General features: G+C 43.9%; 1 protein-coding gene across 8 annotated transcripts in view; it reads right to left on the bottom strand.

The window, feature by feature from the left end:
• Window positions 1–7,405, bottom strand: part of LOC125964873 (uncharacterized) — a 53,134-nt gene extending 45,729 nt beyond the window's left edge. For 2 of the 8 annotated variants that reach the window (XR_007478183.1, XM_049711580.1), the window contains exons 1-2: window positions 6,790–7,405; window positions 149–239 (exon numbers count right to left, since the gene is read on the bottom strand). Coding sequence is in view for 6 of the 8 variants with exons in the window: in XM_049711580.1 (XP_049567537.1) it covers window positions 149–230 (82 nt within the window). In the remaining 2 variants the exon portion in view is untranslated. Of the gene's footprint in view, window positions 1–148; window positions 240–2,202; window positions 2,445–4,569; window positions 4,634–6,789 lie in introns of all 8 variants that reach the window. The other 6 variants (XM_049711582.1, XM_049711584.1, XM_049711591.1 and 3 more) reach the window with 6 other exon arrangements.
• Between the last annotated feature and the right edge of the window lie 14,153 nt (window positions 7,406–21,558).

The raw sequence follows: 21,558 nt of genomic DNA, 5'->3' as shown, positions 1-21,558 counted from the left end.
GCAAGCTTGGAGTTGCCACTCTTCAGTAAGTGTCAATCATTTCAAAACAGTGTATTTGCTAACAAGATGCAGTTCCTGTGATAATCTTCTCAACCAGGTATCAAGAAACAGGAAGCAAAGATTCAAGTAACAGTATGTTCCTACTTACGAGGAAGGTGGGACAGCATAGTTGACACTGGGCTTAACTGTTCTGGAAAACGTGGTCCCAGTAGGCATACACGCTGGTACATTTTCCCCACCTACCAAATACAAAAGAAGTATTTCATTTCCATGTTGCTCTTCAAAGTTCCACCTCATTCGTGCCTGTCATTCATCCTCTGGCCTCTTCCTGTCTCCATTTCTGTACAGAAAGGTGCTGAGTCTCTGCTCTCGGATACGAAAAGGGTGTGTTAGGAGAGGGAGCCATGGTACCTCGATGTCTTTTTTTTTTTTATCTTAATTCTATTATGCCAACTCCACTGAACTTAATTAGAGTGAACACAGAATTACACAATTACCCTCTGTTCTATTCTTCAGATGTTATATTTTGATAAAATTTACGACATGCTGCTCTCCCCTTGAACACCAGATGAACACTAGAAATGGATGTGTGTTGACATAAAATCTGTTATAATTACAATTAAAGTACAGCTTACATAATGATAGTGTTATCATAAAATTATAGATGTGTAGAGACAACGTGGTCATGCATTTTTTAGTATAAGTACATGCTTAGACCAATATCTGTTAGCGGAATGAAGATGGAAGAGAATTTTGGTTAAGCCACAAAGGCTGTTTAAGGACTTGCAAATAGCTAAGGGAAACTCAAAGACCAGTAAGATAATATTTCCCCTGCCATGTTTTCAATTGCAAAGTGAAGGGAAGATGTGAAAGTAAGTACCCCTATGGAAATTACAAGACAAGTACATTTTTTTCCTTGAATACCTGGGTAAATGCTTAAATTCTAATGTATATCACTGATGCAAATTTTCAACTGAGTTTGATAAATCATAAAATAATAATTATACATGTATGTATACAAAACTGCATGGAACTAGACAGTTCAGAATTACTTCTAATTAAAGAGGTACCCTATGACAACTAACTTAAACCTTACAAAATATGGTTCCAAGTACCCTATCAGAGTGAAAAGTAGGAGACTGAAAGGTTTACTGTAAATGTTTGTAGTCATGGTGTCTTAACTAAAACTACTGTGTCACAAATACTATTAAAATAATTGTGACATTTTATTCACTTTTACTGCAAACAACAAAACAAACTATAGGTATTTTTTCATTTCAGGTAATTATTTTAGCTAACAGTTATTAAATGTTTTGAGAAGACAGAGTGCTAATTGCATTACTTCATTTTATCTTTAAAATAGCGCTTCCATGTAATTATTCTTAATATCTCCATTGTATTAAAGTGTATCTCTAGTTTAGACCTTTCTTCAGAACTGCAGACTTGTGTATCCAACTGTGTACTCGGCATCTCTACTTGGACGTCACGAAAACATCTCAAATCTTATACCTCCAAAACTGGTCTTTAATCCCCCAAACATGCTCTACCCCAAACTTTTTCCATCTTAGGTGACAGTAACCACACCTTTCCAGTTCCCCAGGCCCTAAATCTCGAATTCACCCTTGACCCCCTCTTCCTTTCCATTCTTGCATTCAATCTACCACGAAATGCTATCACAACCTTCCCAATGTGCCACTTCTGAGAATTACCAGCCGCTAGCAGCCTGGTGCAGGCCACCAACATAGACCTCGAGGATCCTGTAGCCACCTCCCGAGATTCTCCCTGACTCCACTCTCTCCCCACATCCTCAAGGCCACAGATAGAGTTACGCTTTTCAAACAAGGGACAGTTCATGCCACACCTTGGCTAAAATCCTGCCCCTGGCTGCCTACATTTAGAGTAAAAGACACAATGCATGTGATGGCCTCCCAGGACTTACCCAATCCATCCCATCACATATCCGACCTCCAGCCCTCCTGCTGTCTCTTCCTCCCCACTGGCTAAGTCAGCCAGGGTGGCCTCCTTGATATTCCTCCAAGCTGCCCGGCATATTTCTGCCTTAGAGTTTTGGGACTGGTTATTCTTGCTCCCAGGGAGTGGTCTCCCCATCATACATTCTGACAACTCCCTCACTTCAAGTCTTTGCTCAAATGTCAACTTATAAAATCCACCCTGACTACCCTATTTAAAATCAGAACCTACCTGTACACTCCTCCAGCACTCCCAACCCAAGCCTCTTCAGGGAGCTTCACATCCTTTTCCTTATCCCGTAGCACCCATCAACTTGTGACAAAGCATAGAATTTATTTATAACATCCGTTTCCACACGAGAGTGTAAGGAGGGAGAAAGCATGCAAGAAGGAGCACGCAGGCAAAGGCTCTTGTCTAATTTATTCATTGATACGTCCAAGCATAGAGAACAGGAAGATGCTTGATAAACAGTCCTGAAAAAGATACAGATGAGGAAACTAGTAGTAAAGCTCAGAAAGTTTAAGCAACTTCTTCAAGGTTCTAGAGCTAGAAGAGGGTCACAGTAGAATTCACACTTGGGGATGTCTAACTTCAAATCTCTTAGCCGCTCTGCTATCTTTTTTTTTTTTTTTTTTCTTTGCGGTACGCAGGCCTCTCACTGTTGCGGCCTCTCCCGTTGCAGAGCACAGGCTCCGGACGCGCAGGCTCAGCAGCCATGGCTCACAGGCCCAGCCGCTCCGCAGCATGTGGGATCTTCCCAGATCAGCTCACAAACTCTCAACCACTGCGCCACCAGGGAAGCCCCTCTCTGCTATCTTAAGTCCATGCAATTCAGGATTTGTTTTAATCAGTGCCATGGAAATTCTCACTCCACTGAATAGGATCACTAAAGTGTTCTCTGTCTAGATTTATATACATATTTTCCATTTAAACAAAGGAAACAGAAGAGGGGAATTCATCATGTGTTATTGCGGTAGTTTTACAGCAATTTTAGCAATAATGACATTTAAGTAATAGTGATATTTAATGATAGCATAATAATAATAAAATAATAGCTCTTAAATGTATTGAAGACGAATCGCATGCTAAACTCGGTGCTAAAATATTTCCATGTATATTTTGTGCAAAATCCTCATGAATATTCTATCAGATGAGCTTTATGTGTAACTCCACCAGGCATACTTCTCTTATTCCGCTTTCAAAGATAAGGAAATTGATGAGAAGTGTGGTAACCGTTTGATCAAGATGAGACTGGTAATAAGTTGTGAGTATGAATTTAAATTCAGATCTAACTCCAGAATTTGATTCTCAATCCATACATGAAAATTCTGATAATTCCTTTGATAAGGGTATGTTCTCTCCTGGAAAACATCCCCCATTATGTCTGCCTGTGCTCATACCTTCAGAACACAGTCAAGTTTGAAACATGATAAAAATGTTTAAATAGTGTGCTTTAATAAATGGAAATATCTTCATCTAAACAATAACACAAAAAGGCAGGCTGAGCCCTTTGAAGTGGCTTCGTTGCTATCCTCCATCCAGAACAAGAGAAGGAATCAACAGCTGCAGAGTAAAGAAAGCATGAAACCCAGAGATGGAGGATTCTGTAAATGACCAATTACAAGACTATTAAGCCACACTTTCATAGCAAGAGGCAAAATGTTCCATTAAACTGAAAATTCTTCTACCCCTCACTCCAAGGCCCACACAAACATTAATGTTGCATTTATTAGGATGTATTTCCTGTGCTCTATCAACGTGACTTTCAGCAACTGTATTAATACAGTCCTTTCGCTTCGCACATATATCTGAATGATGGATTCCATTACTGGAGTTTTGTAGAAAGAGTGGAGTGACTGAAGTAAAGTTTGGGAAGAGCCATCATAATCCATAATGATGGGCACTGAATCAGGACAAGAAGAAACCTCTCTTCTCATTTATTTGAATGAAAATTCTACTATATATTTATTGCCTCTGTACAGGGCCATCTGTTGAATAATGGAAAACAAGCATCTTTCATTTGCAGGTAGGATTTGTGTGCTCAAGTTTCGATGGGCCTGCAGAATTAATCTTGTTTTAGAAATGAAATAAAATGTAATTTCTTACTGTAAGTAGATGTGGTTAAGCAACTGGCAACTTTGATGTCTTTAAATCACTGCAGTTTCAGGGTAGGCAAATCTATAATTATTTCAAGCACTTCTTTCCTGGTGCAACAACTGAGCAGTGTACATAGTGGTCAACAACCTGGGCATTGTCAGACGACTTAAGTTTGAATCTAGACTTTGCCGCTCACCAGCTATGTGACTTTCAGCTATGAGAAGCACTTTCTTCAGCTTTACAGTGTGGATTATTATATGCCCTTTGCAGAACTACTGTAAGAACTAAATGTATATGGGCACAGTGGCTCATAGTAAGGGCTCAAATTAGTACTGTGGTCACTACTAGTAGTATTGAAAAGAAATTAGAACTTCTATTCTCATAAAGTGGGATATGTGTCCCTTTATCATTGTAATTTCATATCATTTTACTTTTGACCTTATAATTTAATAGCTTGATCCAAGAAACATTTAGCAGTAAATATAATTGAAAGAAGATTACCTGTCAAACATGAAATACTGTAGTATCAAGTGTGCTGGCACAATACTCTTCTCAGATAATTAACCTGTAAAAATATGTTATTGTCTTCTTTTTAATTAAGCACATTGAACATATATATTTACTGTGCCAATTGGCGAAAGGTCCATTAATTAATCAGTCTAACTATATGTTGCATAAACGTCTTCTAAACATAATCGTATATGTATTTTATTTGTTGGGAAAATGTGTTTGAGATTGTTCTTTTCTGCCTATTTAAAGTAAAAGAGGGTGAGAAGTAGAGTTAGGCTTAATGTACTTTGTACTCCATTATGCCATGAAAATGCTTCTGTGCCCTGGAGACAACAACAAAAGATTTGCTTTAATGACAAGAATCAAGTATGTTCTAAAGCTTCCAGGTAGGAGGCGTAGAGGTTGCAGTTTATATCAGAAGTATTTGCTCTCTCTCTCAACTGCGTCTAGATGGGAAAGATGTGGTCACAAATGCTTCAAGGTGATATAGTAAATGTTGGAAAGAGGGGGGGTAGAAGGCAGATTTTTGAATATCTCAGACCTGAGCTAGAAGGATTTTATTTAAAGAAAATAGCGGATATGATTTTTCACTTAAGGAATGCCAGTCAGCAAACCTGACATTAATGTAGGAAATTAGCTCTTTTAGCTATGATGCTTTCAAATGCACATTACTGAAAACAAATTCAAAATAGTCAAAGGAAATTTAAAAACAAAAACCAAACAACAACAACAACCTCAACAAACAAGTACTAGAAATTCAGGGATGCAGCCATATTCAGATACAGTTGGATCTGGAAGTTCCAGAGTATCAGCAGGGTTCCAGCTCTCTCTCCATCGCTCAGCCCTGCTTACCTCTGCAAGACTTTATTTTACAGAAAGTCTCTTCTTGTGCTGGATGGTCACTGGGAGTCCCAGAGTCATATCTCCCCAGCTTAGAAATTCCAGAGAGAAAAGACAATTCTTCCATTTCTCTCTGAGACAAAAGTCCTGGGGAGGAGTCTGATAGACTTAGCCGAGGTCAGATGCCTACCCATGAGCCAATCACCTGCTTTACTGGAGTTCAGTCCCTGGGCGACTCATCCCCGGGGCCCGTGAGGAGGCAGGATGGCATTATCTGGCAGTTCTCCAAGAAAAGCCTGCTGTTTTCGTAAGATGAAAGGGGAGAGGACATGGATAATGAAACCTGTATCTGCTTCTGTAAAATCCACAGAATCTTACTCCCTGCCCTGTGTCGATGACCATGCAGTAAGCTGACCCAGGAGGTCATTTTTCCCACAACAGTCTTTATATATATGACTAAGGAACACACTGGTAAAAGAATATGGGAGAAAGTCTGAGTATGACAAGTCAGCTAGACTGATATTAACTAAAAAAGCTGTGTGAAAATATCCTTAAAAAGTTGCCCCCAACTCACTCAAAGTCCAAAGTTGGAGCTGGAAATACAATGTCATGGAGTTTGGATAAGAACAGGTTTTCTCCAAGCTGAACTATGACACAGAGATTAGAGACTTCTAGAAACTTTACTTTTTCAAAGAAAAAACATCACATGAGAAAAATGAGGCCTAGAAAAATTAAATGACTTAAGCTAACTAATGGCAGGACTGAGACTAGAGTATACTTTGTGTAATTGGCTATGGTCTTTTTTTTGTTTGTTTTTTTTGTTATCACTTCAGAACGAGACAAACTTAAAGAAAGGAAACACAACCAAAACTCAGTGGTTGGAAAAGAGATGGATGTGAACGCCCACTTGTTTCTTACGTATAAAGTTACCCCTCGCAGTGTTTTGGAGGAGAAAACGCTGGCTCTTCCCAACGTTGGTTACATACACAAAGATTCCAAAGACAAGACAAGTGCTTTGCAAACAAAGTAACTAGAACCAGCTCAGGCTTCCCCGCGCCGGGTCCTACGTTCCACGGTCAGAACCACCAACTGTATCCCCCCGGGTAACAAGGTGATTCAGAAAAGCTGGCGCCTTCAGAGAAGGGAGAAAACTTAGCCGGGAAGAGAGTCAGGAGAAAACTTGCTCAGCTTCTTGCTGGGGTCTGAAACGATCCCAATAGAGTCCTTAAACCCCTCAGGTTTCCCCAATCAAGCACCCTCGCCTCCAACCTGGGCCACCCCAGATCTGACTATCAGACGACAGAAGTCTGCGGACGCACGCAGAGCTGACCACCCCATGAGAGGGACCTACGCGCGGCCGCGCCCACTCACCCGCCGCTCCCCGGGAGACGGGAGACCAGCCCGGGGTCCAAGTCCTGGGCGTGGCAGACTCGCCCCTCTCCGGGCCCGGCTCCAGCTCACCTCGGCGCGGCCCGCCTGGGCGCCGCCATCTTGACCACATAGGGGGCCTCGCGCCGGAGGCCCCTGAGCGGGCGCCCTGAGCGGAGCCGGAGCGCCGGGGAGGCCCAGGTCGGCGTCCTACGTCCCCCGCGCGCTCGCGCCCCGTCCACGAGCGACGAGAGTCCCGCACGCAGCGCCCGACCCAGGCTTCCGCGGAAGCGGCGCCCCGCGCAGCCCGCACCGCGGCTCAGGCGGCGCCGAGGGCGGCCCGGGCGGAAGAGCGGGCGCGGGGCACGCGCTCGGTAACCTGGCAACGCGGAGCAACCCGGCGTCTCCGGCGAACCCCAGCCCTCCACCGCGAAGAAGCACGGACCCCCGCACCAGCCGCCCAGCCCGCGCCGCCCCTCGGTCGCTCCGCCCGCCGCTGCCCGCTGGCTATGGTCTTTTAAATCCATGATACAACGTCTATATGTAACAAATCTGTTAAACCCTAAATGTTTATGATACTCAAGTAATCCATTATCTGAATTATTCTTGAAGATAAAACATCCAAAGACTTCTTAATTGTATAGGTATACATACATAAAATACACGTGGAGGTAACTTCAAATATAGTATGTGCCTGTCTCTATTCCTTCCCTCTCCGCTCTTTTAAAAAATGCCCCTTTAAAAATTGCCCACTCACCATCTGTTAGGTAAATTTGCTGAAACACAGTAAATGTGGAGACAGAAATTGTTATAGAGACTATTCCAAATGACACTGACACCTGTATTTATGAAATTTTTAAAAGGGTAAGTTAGAGTTGTTTTTTTTTTTTTAAATCCCACTATAGTAACACCACATCATCCTAGGTGCCCAGTTCTATCCAATTACATAAGATGGAGAAAGAGAGAGAGAGAGAGAGAGAGAGAGAGGAGAAAGAGAAAGAAGAAAGGAAGAAAACCAAGTACTTATGTATAAAATGTTGCTCCCAAAGTTTGAGATTATACTCAAGCATCAATGAACAGAAGGAAAACACTTACAAATTTACAAATGTATTTCATTTATGGTATGAGGGACACAGGTTTAGATTTGCAACACGCTCCCACAAGGGTCAAATTGACCACTTTTTTCTATTAGTTGCTCTCGAGAGAACAAAACAATGGAAACAGATGCCATTCAGTTCCAAGTCTATAGCTTAGACCATGTCACTGCACATGAAATATTGTTCATTCAGAGTCAGCACATAGCAAGAGTAATTTATACTCTCAGAGTGTTTGCTCTCAAGTCAATAGCAGAGAAGCCTTGAATAAAAACGTTCCCATTACTTTCCATTGTAATAGATCTTACTTATAGCCCATGAAACAGTGGTCAGAGGAGATTTATTCTTTGGACACCATATTATATAATCTCTCCACTTTAAGCCATCCCCCACTCGGCGATTATTTTTTAAATATGTTACTCGTAGTCAATATTAATTTACATTTAATCTTTCTTAGCATTAGGAGAGTATTATTTTGTACAGGCTCAGAAACAAATCTCCCGAAATTCCTCCCTGATGCTCCCTTCAGGCTGAAAATGCATTGCAGGGTGGCTGCAGTGACTTAATTCTAGTTGGCAGAGCCCTGGCCACACACTAATTTCATTAGCCTCAAACTCCTGGATTTGAAAGATCCACTGAATATGATTCCTGCCCTCTGACATGTCACTTACTAACCAATTCAGTGTGCATACAGAGGAGAGAAAGGACTTGCTCAGCTCTGGCCCACCGGCAGGCAGGTGAGAATTCCCAGTCAGAGACACTGTTTACATCTGAGTGGTCATTCTTGCCCGGGTCCTCATTTTCAGGAAGGAAGTTCAATCCAGGCTTTGCCGGCAGCTGCAGCATTTGTTACATCCATTACTAGCTCCTTGTTCCTTCCTGCCCCCCAGTGCTTAGCATCCCCCATTTCAGTCACTAAGTCTTCCTTCCCCCAGCCTAGAAGCTTACCTCACCATAAATTTTTATCTCAAATGATAGGTTTGGCACATTCCCCACAGCAACCCACAGGGACTGGGGAAAAGAAAACTCAAATCTCTGGAGAGCTAAGAATTCAACCATTTAGAGGAGTTTCTTTTATACAGGACAGTCTTCATTGAGCTGAACCCTGCAATCCCAGAGAAGATTCACCTACCCGTTCTTTTCCTCTTTCCCTAAAGTGACTGTGTCTTTGAACAATGGGTCTGTGTCCCACTATTCTCTCTATTCATTTTGCAGGTTTACAGAGGCTGGGAAGCTGGGGACTGGACTTACATGCCAGGAGCTTCTAAGATCACACGCAAAAATAAGGCTACTGGAAGAGATTGTTGGAATCTATCTCTGTATATTTGAACATGGGCAGTGGTTAACCAGGATGCTCACACCAAGCTTATATCCAGCTTGCAGCACAAGCTACAAGTTGGTGCATCCCTCCTACTACCAGCCTCTTCTCAATAAATGCAGGTGAAAACTGGGGGCTCTTTTCCCTCAGCTGTTCATTCCAACATGAATAGCTGCAATTTGCAAACTAGAGGAAAATGACAGTGTTTTCTCTGAATGGTTTTGGTCCCAACGCACACTGCTAATGCTGGCATTCAGTTCCTTTCCTTCCCAGCCCAGGGAACGGGGGAACTAAGCATAAGGCAAGCGTTCTCTTTTCTTGCAAGTGCCTCAGATCCACACACCAGAGAAGGAATCAGCTCCCCCTGGAATCTTTTTCAGCAAACACAATCCTTCAGCCTAGTCGGCAAGCTCTCTCTTGACTTTAAGATTTCACTCTTTTTTCGACAGGCAGGCCCATCTGCAAGCTCCCAAGCTCCAAGTGAAGGCACCAAAATAATTTTTAAAATGTCAAACAGCAAATGTGCCTTCAACCCCCAGAGCTTCAGTAAAAATACCGTGAGTTGCCCCTGTGGTTCTCAGGTGACCTCTGGCCTCATCTTCCCTGCAGCGCTGCCTCCTCAGGTTCTCTAGTTTAAGCTCAGAGGTAAAGGAAGTGCTTCTGGGTTTTGCTTACAACAACCCAGGCTCTTCCTGAAAGCATTACCTCAAAGTGAAGGCTGCCCAGAAGCACTTTTGGCCTTGCAAACATCTAGAGGTGGCATACTCAACAGGTGCTAGGGACGCTCAGAGGCTCAGAGGGGCCATACCAGGCTGCAGCTTTAGACAGGCACCCCTCCTTCTGGCACAAACACAAACTTCATACCCCTGGGTGCTGATGTAGTGACAGCTTGAATCTCACAAGGAGTCCCCTCCAGAAACCCAACATGCTTCAGGAAAGGCACTTGAGAGGGAGCCAACTTTTTAGCTACGGGGAGCATAAGGGTCAGCCAGAACATCTGGAGAAGGGACTAACTGAGCTTGGGTCCTACCAGGCAGGGAGAGAGCTGTGCATTAGGAAAGGATCACTTCAAGACAGAGATGAACAAAAAACTTGGAGATAGGGGTAGAGAAGGAAAAGAGAGGCAGAAATTGAAAGAGAGAACATAAAAACAGAGAGACAAAAAAAAAAAAAAAAGCAGGGAGAAAGAGACACAAGGAGAGAGACACACAGGAAGAAAGACAGAGAAACAAGAGAACCCATAGTCACGCAGACCCTGAAACTCAATTTCTTCATCCAGAAGCCATCCATCTATACCCCAGGGCGGCACAGGAGCCGTGGGGCCGAGGCTGCGGGAGCAGGCGGTGAGAGAGCACTGCAGCACCGCCCACCGCTCAGCGGGCCCGATCCGCCGTCCTCGCATCTTCCGCCGTTGCCCGCCTGCACCCGGAGCTAGAGGACCGCCCGGCCTTGCTCAGCGCACCCTACTGCCTCCCTCCAGGCGCCTTCTTGTCTGGCTCTGAGAATCGTCCTCAAAACCCAGGACTGGGGTTGGGGGCTGCGTTAGGGAGGTCGTGGGAAAGGATGGGCACAGGGTGGGTGCAGAAAAAGCGACTGTGTTTCGCAGTTAGCATGAGCTCACCTCCGGGCTCTGAGCTGGCAGGAGTAGAAAGCTGATCGCCCGGCTCCTGCCAGTGGCCGGATCGCAAAGGCAGTTTAGACGGTGCAAACAACTGCCCAGAGCAAATCACCTGGGGGCACGTCTGCCGGTGGCTTCTCCCCGCTTGAGGACAGTCCCCACGCCTTCCGCCCCATGCCCTCGCAGAGACAGGTTACAGGTCGGGAAATCCAACCCGAGCGAAATGGGCAATTCACGTCCAAATGTAGGTGAAGACCTAGCCTTCGGTTTAAGAACTGCCTCCCTAAGCTCTTCTCGAAATTTTCCAAGGCAGCTGCAGCTTGTCGGGCGGCTTGGGGCAGGGAAGCTGGGGAGTTGAGAAATGCCTAGTTTCTAGGCGTCTTCTCATCTTCCATATTCCTTGCGCCTAAGTGGCTCTCACAGGAGCCCGGCACTTTTACAAGCCTGTTTTGGAACCATATTTCACTCTAATGAAAACCCATTTAAATCATCGCCTTGTTTTTCGGAGACTGTTTCTTGTCAATGGGGCCATAAATCCAGAATGTCAAGCCGAATGGAGTGGAGCGCGGACAGGGGAGAGATGGAAGGGAAATGAATCAAGCAGGGAAAGTACCTCCTCGGGTGAGGTGGGAGGGACTCGGCAGGATCTCCAGGGTGGAAATGACCGAAGGCCGACCAGACCCCGCACCCCTGGAGTCCAAGCCAGCCTTCAGGATAAAGAGCGCGGGGAGCTACGGCGCGCTCTGCCCCGGAGGGAGCGCCCCCCTACCTGGAAAAGCCTCAGGATGTTGGCTACCATGATGGAGACCGAACTCCCCGAAGCCCCAGTCACTCCAACTACTTTCTCGGGATTGGCAAAAACCGGAGGCTCGCCGTTGGTGCAGCGCACTTCGGAGGTGTCCTTCTGGATGAGCGCCTGGACGAAAGTGAGCGACTGTTCGAGCGCATAAGTGTCCCTGGAACAAGTGTCCAGGACCCGCGCTCCCAGCGTCACGTTGGGCAGCAGGTTGGGATCGCTGTTGATCTGGTCCAGGGCGTAGAGCATCGCTTCCAGCCTGTGGATCCCGTTCTCCCTCTTGATGTCGCCGCAGGGCACTCCGCTGGGACCCTTCGCGTGCACCGGAAACAGCCCCCCGAGGGTGACGTCCCCCTCGATCCGAATGGAGTGCGGGGCGTACATCTGCTGGCCGCGAGCCGCCGCCGCCAGCGCGCACAGAAGCACCTCCAGCACGCAGCAGGGAAACTTCATCAAAGTCAGGGCGCGGAGCAGCTTCCCCAGCTGGACCATGCTGCTCCCGCGGCTGCGGTGGTGGCGGCGGCACTCGAGGGGACGGTGGCGGGCTCGCCGGAGTCCTGGCCCCTTGGGGTGAGCTCCTCCGGGAAAGCCCAGGGTCTCCTGCGGGCGAGGAGGGTAGGGGCGCCCGGGGAAGGGCAGCCGGCGAGGGTGGGGGGGGGTCCCGCGGCGCCTGCCAGCTTGGAGCGCCGTGCGCTCTTGGGTTCCCCGGCCAGCGCGCCGCGCTCGAGCTCGCGCTCGGTGGCTTGCAGCTCGAGCTCTCCAACAGCCCAGCACTGGGGAGAGAGCGAGGATGGCTATCGCTTTAAATGCGCGTTCGGCTCCCTCTCCTCCTCCGCCCACTCCCTCCCACCCTCGCTCGCTCTCAGGCTCTCCCCACCCTTCCCAGCGCCCACCCTCCCCAGGGTTTTGCATCATCACGCAGGGAGGGGCTGCGTGCTGAGGTAAGGGGGGAGGGAATGGGTGGGCGGCTGTGGGGGGGGAGTACCTCTGATTGGGAGTTTCGAGGTCCCCAGGGAATCTGGGGATTGCAGGTCGCAGGCGAAGGCTGAGCTCCTGCTTCGGTCTCACTGTAGCAGCCGCTCGCTCGCCCGCCTGCACCCACACGCACATTCTAGGCACAGGGTGGCATCAGCCCCGGACAGGGCGGTTCTAGCTGGGGCTGACTGCTTCCAACCCTGAGGTCCGGAGCCGGGGCTGTCAGCGCCGGGAGAATGCGAGGTAGTCGAAGGCGATGCCGCCAAGCATGAAGGGTAGTAGGGAGACCCCAGTCTCTACTGCTAATTCGTCTGTGCCAGTTTTTCCTAAGAAAAACACACATACACACAGGAGCCTGATTTATGACCTAAAGAACCTTTACGCAGAGACTTCTCCGGGGCCAGGCACTGGGCTAGCCTGTAGGGAAAGACGCCAACAAGAAATGCTGGGAATGGAAATGCATCTTTGGTCTTCAGGGGTTACTGTGGCCGGAGCCGGATGAAGTAACCCTGGTCTCCAGTAAATCTGTGGCGGATTCGCTCCTTTTCTTCCTTTCATCGCAAGAGATGGAACAACTGAGAACTCTGCAGAGCGCACTTTCTTCTCTGGCGCTGACAGGTGTAAGGCTCCCTCCTACCCATTTCCAGAGATGCTTTTGGGCTGATGTCAGGTTTCCTCGGGCAGGAAATAGCAAGAAAGAGGTGGCAGTAGGAGGAGCAGACAGAAATCTCCCCATCGATCCAGTGATCCATTCTTCTTTTTTTTTTTTCTGGCTGAAGATTTGGGGGGCTTGGGGAGTGGAATCAGGATGCCAGAGCAGGTTGTAGTGCAGTTAGGAAGCTGTTTTTCAAAGGTGTCCCCTCCTGCAGGTCCAGCCCAAACTTGGCCCATTAAAGCAACAAGTGGCCCTAGTTCCTACACAAGGAAGGGCAATGTATCTGCCCTTGGTGCCCACGTGTACTGCTTATGGAGGTCTCTACTCTTGCTGAGCCTTTCTGTTGGAGTGCAGCGAAACTGTCTTATACAGAATTGAGAGCGCAGAGGAAACCAAAACAAGACTATACTTTCTGTTGTAATGTTAGTGCACTAAAGAAAAATGTCCTTGCACATAAACAAAACAACACACACACACACACACACCTAAAAAGTCAGAAGTTGGGAAGTTGGTTGTCTCTTCCACCAACCACCTGTATGACCTTGGCACTTCTGTTCCTGTGCCTGAGTTTTACTTTGCCCATCTGTAAAATGATGACATTGAATTGAATGTTTTACAGGTTAACTTTTAACTTTCAAATCCTCTGTTGAAATAGGCCATGCACCTTTGGCCATGGTGTTCTTTTTAGACCAATATCCTTTGTTGCTTTATGTGTAGGGCACCCGTTTTTTGATACCCAAAAACACTTCACACATTTCCTGGCACAGAGGATTTTATTTTTTTTCTTTTTGACCACCCATTTATCTTCCTTCTAGGGAGAGTCCAGTCCATCATTTTCTTTTCAGACATGCCCCTCCTCCAGGTTTCAATGCTTAAGGTTTGAGGAGGAAAAAAACCTTCTGGCTACAGTGTTCACGGAAGGGAATAGAGGCTAACAAGAGTTATGCAGGGCTAATCCCTGGACTTCTGCTGGAGTAACGAGGGTGATGACATAGGGTTACCACTGTCCAATAGACAATCCGTGCTGGAGTTAAAAGAAAAAGGAGCCTCCTTCCTCTAAATGCTTTATGTATATCTTTTGGACAATGTTACACTATTTGATTTTGTAAAAATATACCATTTTACTGCCATCTTCAAGAAAAGTGATGTAAAAACTATGCGAAGCTACCCCTGTATACAATGTGATCATCCGTCACTCATAGATGTGATGCCCTGCTATATAAGTGCACACCTTGTGCAACCTTATGCTGTGATGCGCCCGCCCCTTCCAGCCAGCCCTGGAGCTGCGAGCGTATAAGCCCGCAGCTGTGCCAGAAGCTCCCACATAAACAGGGAAATATTTGAATCCCTTAATGAGAGATACCAGAGAGGAGAAAAGGCAGAGAGAAGAAGGGGTGGGGAAGAGAGAGAGGGACCTGGTTAAAACATGTGAACTCCTGGATCCACATGTGCCTGAAAGATTGCCTCTTTTTTTTTCAATTATAGAGTATTTTATTTCTGTTGTTTGAAGTCAAACTATCCTCTTGTAACTCACCTATTCTGCTATTCAATACATTGGATCAAAAAGGCTGGAACAAGTGCAATAGATATCCTGGTAAGGCAGCATTAGCTAGTTTGGAAAGGGGGAAAGAAGCAAAGCACTAGAAAGGCATCCTTGGGACACAAATACTGTGATCCTAGTATGTAGGCATCAGTACCTGAGGCTATATTTGATAGAGACTGTATCCTTATTTAGTTTTAATTTAAGGCTACTTAGTAGGCACTTGGTGCCAAAACGTATATTTGAAGAGCTGTGCTACAAGTGAGAACACTTGATTTTTCACCTGCCCATGTGAGGATCTATGTTCTCCTCTTCCATTTCCAGGTCACAGCTTGCAACTGCTCAACAAATAGTTCTTGGCTGACTGTTGAATGTTGCCTTACTCTGTGTTCTCTCTTTGCTCTCCTCATTCTCCCCAAACATCTGGCAGCAATCATTATCTTCTTTTTGTTGCAGTCATCTGTGTGCATGTTTTATTTCCCTTGCTAAGCTGGAAGATCCTTGAGGGTAAGGGGCTAGGTATTATAAGGGGCTAGGTATTATTTATCTTTTTACCTCGGACAATGTTCAGAATGGTGTTTTGTACCTAAGAAGCACTCATGTGTTGAATGAATCAGAATTGGTTTGCCATTCCCCACTGCCTTTATCTCACAATAACAGAAACATAAAGTGGGCAGAGCAGAAACGACGGCAAATAAATTGTCCTCTTAGTCACAGAATGCAGTTTCTAGAACTTAAAGAATAATTAGTAGATTTTGAAATAATTTTGTTTTACAAAAATTTCATAAGATTGAAATACTCTAACCTTAAAGCTCTCGATCAACTCTAAAGGAGGGCTTTAATTGGCTCTTCCTGAGTCAAGTGTTTATTCCTGGGCCGATAACTGGGGCCATTGTCATAATAGAAAGTGTGATTTGTTACCAGAGAAAGAGGAAAGTGATGCTGGGCTTGCAAGATATTTATATCTTCAGCCAGAGTGCATAGGATCTGGAACTTAATTGGTGACGCAGTATTTGTTTGAGATTATATGAATGAAAAATCTTTGTGTAAGAGTGATTAATCTAAAACTTGGCCAGTCATTGTCCTAGTGTCATATTAAATTGCAGGAGAATCTAGTTTTAGGCACAAAGATCATAAATATAAAATGTGTTCCCAGCCTTGGTTCTGTGTAGTCAGTAATCTATACTCACCCTGTCATTAATAAAAATGAAAGTTAAGGACTCAGTCCTAACTTACATGCTTAGCATTGTATTTTGTTAACAACCTCAGTTTTATTTTCTTTGTTCTCCCCTGTCCATCATCTTCTGCAGAAAATAATGTCTCCACTTTCAATTCCCTGTCTATTTAAATGCAATTTGTAATTTGTAAAGTTGTCCTCCTTAAGGGCTGCTGCTTCTGCCTCAATAATGTACTCTGGCCATTATTATACTCTTCCATCTTTCATGTAGGTCTCCATCCATAGGTTTTGTTTTCATAGCTTTTTTTTTTTTTGGCGATATGCGGGCCTCTCACTGTTGTGGCCTCTCCCGACGCGGAGCACAGGCTCCGGACGCGCAGGCTCAGCGGCCGGCCATGGCTCACAGGCCTAGCCGCTCCGCAGCATGTGGCATCTTCCCGGACTGGGACACGAACCGGTGTCCCCTGCATCGGCAGGGGGACTTTCAACCACTGCGCCACCAGGGAAGCCCTATACTTATGATTTTATATTTGCTTATTTACTTTTGTCTCCCCCCTCAGCTCAAGAGAGACTATATTCATCTGTGTTAATCACTGCTGTGTTTCCTGAACATGCCTATAAATCATACTGAAGAATGGTGCCTGAAATTTGGTAAGGGATCAATCAATTTTCTTGGCTGGATGAAGAAATGTGTTCATAAATTAATGAACAGATCTTCGGGGCTTCTGACTTGAGGACTAATGGGAAGAGGATGGCAAATGGTTGGGACAGGGTACTGCAAGAAGTAGTATTTGGAGTACTCTGATAGCTATCCTAACAGATAAGATTGTGTTCATTTAAGTAGTTTTAATGAAAGAGCTGGGAACTAGGGACACACAGCATTAAGGTTTTTATAATGCATTCCATAGAGTTCTTTTTAAGTCTGTACAAATATCATTGAAAATATATGCATACATATACACCTCTGTTACTTTACTTAGTGCTTTACGAGAGCCCCTCAAGGAAGGGGTAGTAGCAACTCTCAGTATCCTTCCTTTATGATGAGCTTAATTTATTCAAAGTTACATCATAATTTATTTGTAACTGTGAAACTAGACTTAGTTATTGAATAGACCCTCCCTAGAAACGTATGGCATTAATAAAACCAACAAAACTTTGTTCAGTTTCCAATGATAGACACACTACAGACTCAATTATGGGCGACCCAGTTTAATGAAGGGAAGAAGTGATTGAACAAATATAGAGCAAACAGAATATGAAGTTTTATCCTCCATTAATATTAGTAACGGATAGTGTGGGCTCCAATGCCTTCAAGATAGCTTGAGACCATCATCTCTGTGTCATGGGCAGGGGGATGTTCAGTCAGGATGTCTTTCACTGTCACTGAGAAAAATTTCCATAATATATAATGATACCTACTGAAACTGATATGGGGCATTTGGGTAATAAGGAATCCATTAGCATATTTTTCCGGAAGCCTTGACTACAAAATGAAGACAGTAGATTTGGACACTTTCAGCCATGAAGAAGTTGTTTGGATATTCATCTTTATGCCTAATGAAATAAGCTTATTTCATCTCTGCAGCTTCCCATGTACCATTTTCCCACCTCTGTTTTATGTTTGGAAAGACTTTTAGAAATTGAAAGTCAAGTTAAAAAGTGAGTGACAACTTAAATGATATATGGAATATTTTGCTGACTTACAAGAGCACGCAGAATTAAATATGACCCAGTTCAAATGTTTATTTTAACGTGTATGTTGAGGTGGAGTTTTCAAGGTGCCAGAAAATGAGAATTCACCTTCCAGTGTGTGTTACCAGTTCTGTTCATTGCACAGAATCATCTTCATAAAACATACTGTTTTCTATGTACCTGGTATATATCTCAATTAGTTTGAAGAATTTCTCAGATACCTCTTAATATGTAGTGCTCCAATTCCAATCTTGCCATGTCCTGTACCAGTGACACAGCACACAGGAGTTTTATTTCTCTTTATTTCTCTGGGTTGTTCAGAACCCAATGAAAGAACAGTGGAATGGGATCAAAGAGATCAGGGTTCTTGTCCCAGATTTACCATAAAATAATTGTGTCCTCTTGGGAAAATTATAGTCATTCTAGGTCCCTTTTCTTTACTTTGACAGAGCTGCACTAGATGACCCCAAATAATATAGCACTCTTTCAGTAGTAGCTTAGATGTTATTGTATTCTGAAACAAATGAAGACAGTGACACATGGAGCTGTGCAACATCTCTGTTACTCTGTTGTCTTAGAGTTGCCTCCATTTTACAGATGATAAGATGACTGTGCATAGAAGTAGATGTTTGGAACCAGCGGTTCCAAAGTAAGTGGAGGTAAACCACAAATTTCCTTCCTTCCTGAAGCTCACTTAGCCAAAACATAGGCTTCTGAATATTAAGCTGTAAAGCATATTATCAGTACATTTTAAAAGAAGCTATTCTTCTAGGATTTCCAATTAATAGCAGGAGGTTTTGAAATGCTTAAAAGATCATCTGATTTTGTGAGATTTACAGCTCTATTTTCCTGTCAAGCAAGTTGTATTAGTGCCAGAGAGTCATCTGAGCTTCTGGATGCTTCTCTGAACCTCTTGAAGTTTTCTTCTTGCTATCTGAAATTCATGCCAGGTAAGCCTTTTTCTAGAGCTTATGGACAGACTTGTGTATTTTTATATAGGAAAGCGATGCAGTGAGTCAAGTCGGGGGTTAAGCCCTCATTCTCAGAGTGGTATTGAGCTCCTGGTGAAATATAATCATCATTTCCTCAGAATCGAAAAGCAGTTATCTCAGGTGTATAATCCTATTAACTATTTATACATTTACGTATGATACATGGATTTATTGTACCTACGAGGTGTGTTCTCTTTGGGAAGTACAAAGCTCTTAGAGACATAGGTTGTTCATTTTTTTGTTTTCCCACAAATACTGTGACCCTTTGAGCAGGAAGGTCTATATTTTACTAACATCTAGAACCAGCAGTTAACACGGTGTCTAAGATGTAGTCAATAAATATGAAATAGATAAATGAACACATTTTTATGTAAGGGCCAGGAAATGGACAAATAGAAATTTTTCATTTTCAGTCAAAAGCAACAACAGACATAAAAATGATACAGACAACAAGTGCTACGGTCATTCAAAGAAGGCATAGAATAGATAGAAGGATCTCCTCTATGGCACAGGGAACTATACTCAATATTTTGTAATAACATCTGTATGGGGCACCTGCTCCACACCAGGCCCTATGACAGGTGCTTACATACTTTCCCTCTCCCCCATCCTATGGGGAAAGTACCTCTGCTATAGATTGAACATTTGCCTCCCCCAAAATTCATATGTTGAAATCCTCCAAGGGATGTTAGAAAAGGTCATTGTTCTGTGTGTCCAGGAAGAGGAGAATGAAATGCATCTCACTGTCTCATCCATAGCTGAAGGCAGGTAATCTGTGAGAGAGAGCAATGTTTGCAGATGGTGACACATGAAGATTGAGGAAGATTGATTTCTCAATCATTGAGGAGTACTGTTCCATCTAACTGAGTTCGGAATGCTAATAAAGTCATCCACTGAAAGCTTACCAGTCTAGTTAGTGTGCAAGATATTATGAATTATAGTCTTACCGTTAATTTAGCAGACCCACAAATATTTACATCTACCAAGCACCGTGCTGGCAACTGCAGCTTACCAGTACTTCTTTCCTGGGCCCTGGATAATTTCCAGTAGTTGGTGTCAGGATCTAAGCTATCCACTTGATGTGGACACTAGTCCCCTCGTAGCCCTCTCACAGGAGCCTTTAACCATTCGTGGCCAAAAACAAAGGAAATGGGAAGAGTTACTGCTCTGCTTATCAGAAAGTGTCTCCTAAAGTCTTGTCTCCTAAATCATTTTTCTGGCCCCTTTATAGTAATTCTTTATTTATTCACATTTCTTGGCCTACTGAACACTATAATCAAATCCTCCCTCGATTTTCTTTTTTCTGAAGTATATAAAACTACATTTTCTTCAGCCTTTTTTTAAAAAATGATAATTATCTTGTTTATTTGTATTTGGAAAATCTAATGAGATCACATATTTAAAAATCACATACTATCAAAAGATAAATAGAAGTAGTAATTCCTTCTGGAATATTTTTCCCCCTCATCCAAACAACGTTAGGTCCCTTACCCCCCTTTTTAGCAACTTTTATTAATTTCTTATGTGTCTATCAGAAGTGTTTTGTGGCAAAGGTACATGTGTATGTTTCAGAGGTTACTGTTGTCATGAATTCACAGAAGCCAGAGCCTGGAAAGCATTAAGTGGTCCTGAGCACCCCATTTCCAATGAGAGAGCGTAGCAGTGCTCAAACGGCTGGGTGTCCTATAATTCAACTCAATTCTGGCACTATCTACCTGTAGATAGCATCAGATCTCACATGTTGAGGGCTCAGTCCAGCAGGAATGCACACACACACTTCAGGTGCCAGTCACCAAGTATATGTTGTCACCTGTGCTTCTGACCCTTGTACCACAGGTCAGAAGTTCCAACAACCCCCTTCTTAGCTTTAATTAATTTGCCCAAGTGACTCATAGAACTCACAGAAATATTCTATTAACTAGATTAACCGGTGTATTATAAAATGATAAAAGCAACAGCCAGATAGAGAACATGTATAGGACGAGGTATGGGGAGAAAGCATGGAGCCCACTCTCCCCAAATCTCCATGTGCTCACCAACTGGGAAGCTCCCTGAACCCTGTCCTTGGGGGTTTATGGAGGCTTCAGTACACAGGTGTGACTGAATAACTCATTGGCCATGGGCGATTGAGCTCAATCTTGAGTGGCTCTTCCCTGCCCTGAGGGCAAGGGGGTGCGACTGAAAGTTCCAACCTCTAATCACAAGGTTGGCTCCACAGGCTGCCTGCTCCCATCCTTAGGTGCTTTCCAAAGATCACCTTGTTAACATAACAAAAGACACCATTATCATCTCATCACTTAGGAAATACCAAGGGTTTTAGAAACTCTGTGGCAGAAACTGGGACAGAGACCAAAAATATAATTCTTATTACTCCTAAATCACAGTTATCTAGGTGAATGTTTGTATCACCCCAAACAGGCAGTAGTCACCGGGGAAAATAAGTTAATTGCCAGTCTTTTCTATTAATTTTTAAAAATCAGATTTAAGAAGAGAATTTTTTTAATGGCCAGTGAAAATGTCTCTTACTTTAGCTCTTACCTTTTTCTACTTATTATTTATTTTTTTAATTTTTAGTTTAGTTTTGAAACGTGTCTTTAAGTTATTTTAAGGTTAGAACCGAACCTTCCAGGGTTAAAAAAATATTGCGTCTCTTGAAAGAGATTATTTTAGACTTAGTGAAATGGATTTGATGCTAGAGAACATGTGACATCATACATTTGACCTTTTTGAAATGATTTACATTATATCAGCTACATTTTAAGTCCAGCAACTGTAACCAAAAAAAAAGAAAAAAAAACCCTACTAATTAAGGCAACTTTGCAGATTGATGGCATTAGATTATCAATTAAAATCTCAGTTTTAAACCAGATTTTTCCTCTAAATAGTGATCCAAAGAACACTAGTTTTAGGGTCAG

Source organism: Orcinus orca, chromosome 1 (genome assembly GCF_937001465.1).
Source record: "Orcinus orca chromosome 1, mOrcOrc1.1, whole genome shotgun sequence".
Classification (NCBI taxonomy): Eukaryota; Metazoa; Chordata; class Mammalia; order Artiodactyla; family Delphinidae; genus Orcinus; species Orcinus orca.
The sequence above is the reverse complement of the archived record's forward strand: the minus strand, read 5'-3'. Positions and strand labels throughout refer to the sequence as shown.